The sequence below is a fragment of the Acanthaster planci genome, linkage group LG02 (assembly GCF_054643075.1).
Source record: "Acanthaster planci isolate LZ-2023a linkage group LG02, COTS_SCS, whole genome shotgun sequence".
NCBI classification, from domain to species: domain Eukaryota; kingdom Metazoa; phylum Echinodermata; class Asteroidea; order Valvatida; family Acanthasteridae; genus Acanthaster; species Acanthaster planci.
The window spans coordinates 1,619,393-1,625,562 of record NC_141778.1 but is presented as its reverse complement, the minus strand read 5'-3'; the positions used below and the strand labels follow the sequence as shown (position 1 = coordinate 1,625,562).

Here is a 6,170-nt window from a genome sequence, read left to right as displayed (position 1 = left end):
ATCTTGGTTGCTCTTATTTCTTCCACGTCAAGTGCACATCGCATTACTGCATACGTGTACCAGCGATAATATTTCGTACGTACGTAGAGAAATGAAAGTATGCTACCCTGCTCCTATACACATTAACGTAAGGTATTACGAAACCATAGTTTGGGTACCCGATGATAGTGTAAATTTTCAACGTTGGCGGCGCTCTACGTTGCAAGAACTCTGCAAAATCTGAAAATGGCAACAGCACAGGTACGCACTATTACTACTCAGTACTCAGTTACATGCTTTTTTCATTTTGTCCAAAAACGGAGAATTCAGCTTATATTAAAATCAGAAATATGTTAAACTTATGGAATTAGAACCTACTTGACTTACATGAATGTAGGCCTTATTTAATGTGCTAAGTTAATTCCATATCCTACTTTCCTAGAACCCCACACATATACTGGCAGTGGCCCAGACATGCCAGAGAGATACAGAACTGGGACCTGGTAGTGGGGTTTGTCGTTCACTGTGCTCCCTGAGAGCTGGCCTGGCCCAGGCATCATGCCATGTCATGAACAGAATTAGGAGCCACAACGCTTGTGGACAAGTGCTACATGTGTGTCCTACATACATGCCCCTAGTCTTACATGTACATGTATGCCAAATTAAATACCCTGGTACATGCCAAATGCATGCATCGTCATGCTGAATAATAATTGTGCATGTGAGTGTAGTGCTGTTATGGCCTCAAATTACCCCCATATCTGTGGGGTTCGTCATCTGCCGCTCTTCAGTGGAGCGTGGTGGCTGATGGACCCCACAGTTCTCTGGGTTGTGTCAACACGGTCAAGTTAATTAAGTCTAGTTCTACAGGCTAAAAGTTTTACTTAGCATGCTTAGCTTTAGGATATGGATGAGCCTTGTTATCATAGTAACCTTAGTTATGTTACATTTGTTAGTTATTGTTAGGAATACCGTGCTGGAGAAGTACTAACCTTTCTCCATGCCCAAGGATGCTTGGACATACACCAAATTTATCGACTAAGGAGTAAACGAAGGACCTGTAGGTCCAACCCAAAGTCTTTGCTGCATTTTGATTCCTTGAACTTCATACAAATAAGACACTGTCATCTTTTCAACTTTTGGCTGGGTACAAAATGACAGATCCTTTTAACCATGCCTTCAGTAAAATTGGTACTAGGCCTACTCTAGATAATTACAAATGTATTCTTCCAAATGTGTTTTTTTTTTTAATAGATGAGGCAGCTATTGAAATTAGCAGCACTGCCAATGGCTGGCTGTGTTAGCCTCGCCATTGGCATTCCAGTGCTGAAAGCAGAGGCTGTTCCAAATCCAAGGGAGCTGAGACGGAAAACAGTCTTGCCAAAGGAGTTGCCTATTTACGATGAGCCTGGCAGCAAAGCGGAGTACCGGTTAGAACCATTAGACACCACTGGCTATGTGTACCAGGCAGTTTCTATTGTTCGGCAGAATGTCTGGAGGTTTTCTGGGTCAATCCAGGTAATAGGGTTAGAAGAGTTTGCCCCCCAATTAACAATAAATACTGGAGATATTGGCACTTTGTAATCTATTTCCCCTATGACTAGATCCAAGTTTTGAATGTGGAACTAGACAATGAAGATTTGAATTTATAATGCCTTTCTGTGCATTTTAAAATTAGTTTTGATAATTAGTAACTTGAGTATTATTTTTACTAAAAGTAAAGGGCATATAAAAAACAAATACAGATAAACATAAATATATAATTCAGTAATTTTGGTGGTTTTTGCTTTGAATTTTCTAATAGGGTGCTGTTAACAAAACAAAACAAGCCTACAGATATGCTGAACAGGCAGAAAAGGGTGTGTATACAAGAAATGTACAAAAAAGTTGTCTTTTTTACATGTAGATATCAACCAGTCAGGTGCTTTGTAGCTGTCATGTCCGTTACCTAGAAAATGACTGTTGTGTCTGGCAGGAACTTAGCGCTTTAAAATTTGTTTGTATGACCTGCATTATAGTTCTGTTGATGTTTTGTTCACAAGTTTGCCCTTTCGTAGATAAATGAAGTCAGAGAGAGGTTACAAACATTTGATTTGAAAGGATAAGTTATCCCAAAATAATTCAGAGCTTTCAGAATTCATGAGAGATTTGGGAGGTTTGTAGAGGATTGATAACGGTAGAATCAAGCCATTCTTACTGTTACACGGAAGTGGATGAACTGTGGAAGTTCTGGCATGAAGGATGTTCCATTGGTTTCCTGTACAGTGGTGGATTTGGAGGATTCAGGAAAGTTTCTAACTAAAAGCTGGAGGGAGTTGCTGTTAGTGGGCCTGCAGTTTCATTTTTGTGTGGTCTGTTTTCCTAGACATCATTGCATACATCAAGACAGAGGAAGGGTTCTTCCCACGAGTGACTGCTATCGCTTTGGCTGGTCTGACTGGTGTGGTTCTAGCAAGGAAAGGTATGATTCAAATTTTCATTCACTGCCATTAGCATCACTGCTGGTGAGGTCGTCATTTACATTTGTTTGGAATTGTTCCAATGACAAAGCTAAAATTTTCATTCACTGCCATTAGCATCACTGCTGAGGAGGTCGTCATTTACATTTGTTTGGAATTTTCTCACGTGAAGTTTGTAACTGGTGACTTGAAAATTCAGTACAGTTGTTCCAATGACAAAGCTTTTGGGCTTAAAAGGGAGTGGTTCAAAATTAGGAAATAGAAAGTTGTGTGGTTTAAAAGCTCACTTGTCAAAGGTACTCCTGCAGCTGATTTCATGAAGCTTCATACGCAACGTTGTAACTTCATGTACACAACGTTTTATTGCGCAAGTTTTGCAACGAAGAATGGCATATTTCAAGGAATTTACCACTGCCTAAGTTTTGACTTCTACAACATATTATGACAAATTTTGTAGTCATTTTTAGGTTGTGGAAGCTGTGTTGAAGAAGTCGAAAATGAGCAATTTGACTAAGTACTCATGTTTGCTTAAGGCTCATAAATGCTACACTTAACATGGTTTATGTGAGAAACGTACACTTCATTTTTTTGGAGGTAATGAAAATCTCATTTCGCTTTGAGAGAACTTAAAATTTTCTTTCTAGTTCTGAGGAAAAACAGACAAAAACGTTTTACCGCCATTAGGATCATTGACTGTTCAATGATTGCTTTAATTTTGAAAAGAAAGACCAGTTGTAAAAGCTGAGGTCGTCTTTATCTGATTGAAATGCTCAAAATTGCAGAGTTATGGCCTGAATTCTTTGCTTCACCACTTTACGTTGGGGTGCCCAGTACCGGAGACATTAGGTTTGTACACACAGCCGGGCTGCCCGAAATCTGACAAAGGAGCTGGGCCTTGTGACAAAAGACCGTACTCGGAACGAAAGACTGGGCTGCTGGGATTTGCAAACATTTTTTCAGTATACCACTATTTGTGGCGTTCAGTGCGAGCAGATTACAACCGGGGACAAAAGCGCTCCAGCACTCCAATGATGAGCGATACAATACCGCTGCATACTAAACTAGCCGCATTTGAAAAGATGCCAGCAGTGCACTGGGCCAGTTTGGGGAACAAAAGAAAATTACGCAACACCGCACAATCTGGACTTTCTTTAAAAGGCGGCAGGCCTGGCTGAAATACTTGGGCGTCAATAAATGTTTCTTGTCAGATTAGAGTAGCCACCATACAGTCGTTCATGTGAGTTGTAAATGTCCAGTAAATGAAGTTATGAATTTTTGAAGAATTTTGGAAACGGAAAATCTTGAAAATCCTCTGGGAACTTGTCGTGCAACTTCAATTTAGACCCGACAGCATGCGGTTGAGGCTTAAACGTAAAGCAAAGTTACATCAAGTTTCATGAAATTGGCTGATGGATTACTGGCTAGTGACAAATCTCTCTTCACCACAACAGGGAAAGTGATTCATTTAAAGCTGAAATATTTCATGGATTTTCAAAGAGTGGTTGGTCTCGTGCATGCGTGTATCCTGCATCTAGGTATTCTGTCTCTATTGGGGTTTCTCTTTAAGTCTATTCACCACATAGTGATTGTCATGAAATGAGAATTTTGTAGATTGAACCCTGTTCGAATCCTGCTTCAGCCCATTTTTTCCTCTATACAACTTTCTTTAAATTCCGTGCCAGTCGATTTGTCCTCTAATTCTAGTAAATCAGTTTTTCACATTTTTGGATGGCATCCCAGGTGGAGTATTCCGTAAAGTTCTCTACTCTGGTGCTCTGATGTCGGCCACAGCGTCCATCTGCTATCCCTACCAGGCTGTAGAGATCACCAAGGCAGAGTACCAGGCACTACGGGGTTTCTGGAATGACAGCATAGGTGGTGGAATCACCGGTCGGGTCATGGAAAAAATGAGTCAAGGAGATAGCAAGGTTAGGGCTGTCAAGATAAACGATCAATCACCAGTTGTGGCATTTGGCCTCATCGCATGAAACTAAGGCATTTTTATCAGTTAAAGACTTCTTGCAAATTTTCATATTTATTAAACTAATAAAATGTATCAAAAAGGTTTATTCTTTGGAACTTACTTCTCAAGAGACATCAAGGAAAGTTGTGAGGATGTTCTTTACCTTCCTCAGTCCCACAAAATCCTCTAAATTCTTCTGATGGATTTGAGGGTTCTGCGAAAGTTAGATTTTCCATATCAGTGTTTTCATACAACCATTGGTACGTCTCAAACATTTTGGAGGAATATTACATGTAAACATTACATTTGAATATTTCAGTACAAGTGCTTTCTATATTTCCCTTTTTAATATATAGAAGAAAGATGCTGAATCAAATGGTCCAACTTCTGTGGAAGACGAGACACCCACATCTAAGGAAAGCATCATCGAATCATCGCCCTCTGGTGATCATGGAATGTCAAACCCAGAGGACAAGGATATGTACTCAACGCGATCATCATGATGATTTCAAGAGCTGGCAAATTACATACTCTGATGATATCAAAGCTGTCTCCCAAGGACAATCAGAGCTCCCTGAGATTACAAACTCTTGAAATCTCAAAGAGTATCCAATTAATTAAATCCTCCAGACATCTGAGGTTCATCTTGTGTCTGTTTGCAGTGATAAAATTTGCTTTTATTCATAGGAATACAAAGACAGGATGCATTGCTTATATGCAAAACATTATATGTTTCCGGTTCAAAGAGACTACTTGTCAAAGACACGGAAAGAATGTCACATCCTGCCTCCACTTTTTTCATTTTGATGTCGTTTCAGTAAAGGTCAGTCATCTCAGAAATGCTGAAGTGAAAAGACGTGAATCTCAGACAGAGAAATATTTCCAATTTGTTAGGAAATACTTTGAAATTTTCCTTGACCTCCCATAGACTTCATGTACAACCGTTGAAGTGGAGTCAGGCCGGAGAAACATTCTTTCTAAAAATATTAGTCACACTTTTATAAAGGAAACACTGGATTTTATTTTCAATTGCTGGATTTTATTGAGTTTAAGAATGACTGTATTAAAATTACAAAGGTAGATGATATCCAATGTATGAGTGGTTCTTTCATTGATTGTTACTAACTGGAGGTAAATGGTTTAAGTGGGAAATTTAGGCATTGACATTTTGTTGATGTGCAACTGTTCTCTTGAGACGGGAGTTTTATGTACCGTGTTTACATTATCCGTCTTCGTAATGATACCTCAAATTTAGGGTAGAAGAAATAGCAACTTTTAAAAGTCTGAATTATCGATAATGTCCCCCATTATATAGCAAACTATTTGTTTTTATTTGTGTAAAATTACTGCATAGTGGCTTCCTTCTTAAGTTTGGTTCTTCTTGTCCTTTGGAATAACTGGTTTATACAAGATATCTGTAGAGGTTTGGTCTTTCATTTAATTAAATAAAGATAGAAATAATTACCCCTAAAGGAAAAACGTCAGTCTCGGTCTTCTCCGGCCGCTTCTTGACTCGACGAAACAGTGAAGATTTAATATGTACAGTGATTAATACTTAGGAAATGTGTCCTTCCGCGGGAACAGTCACCGTAGGGAGAAAACACTGCCTAATCAGATCCTATCCCCGCATCTGGACACAAGTTGAACTAAGAAAAAAATGGCTGCTAGATGAAGTAGTGGACCAGTGACTTGTGGAAGCTCGGCTGCACAGCGAAGGAGTGAATGTTGCATTCTGCATGCACTAAGCTTTTATACTACTTTGCTGGAAT

The 6,170-nt window shown here is 39.3% G+C and overlaps 1 protein-coding gene across 1 annotated transcript; it reads left to right on the top strand.

Annotated features, from left to right (window-relative positions):
* The first annotated feature begins 142 nt into the window (after positions 1-142).
* On the top strand, positions 143-5,488 carry LOC110985081 (MICOS complex subunit MIC27-like). The gene is made up of 6 exons (XM_022245827.2): positions 143-240; positions 1,234-1,497; positions 1,784-1,838; positions 2,345-2,440; positions 4,179-4,366; positions 4,758-5,488. The coding sequence occupies exons 1-6, from the start codon at positions 226-228 to the stop codon at positions 4,902-4,904; spliced, it is 765 nt and encodes a 254-aa protein (XP_022101519.2). The 5' UTR covers positions 143-225; the 3' UTR covers positions 4,905-5,488.
* Positions 5,489-6,170: the final 682 nt, after the last annotated feature.

Coding starts and splice junctions, on each gene's coding strand:
- LOC110985081 (XM_022245827.2), top strand. Junction 1,839..2,344: donor TGCTGAACAGGCAGAAAAGG/GTGTGTATACAA, acceptor CTGTTTTCCTAG/ACATCATTGCATACATCAAG. Junction 2,441..4,178: donor TGTGGTTCTAGCAAGGAAAG/GTATGATTCAAA, acceptor ATGGCATCCCAG/GTGGAGTATTCCGTAAAGTT.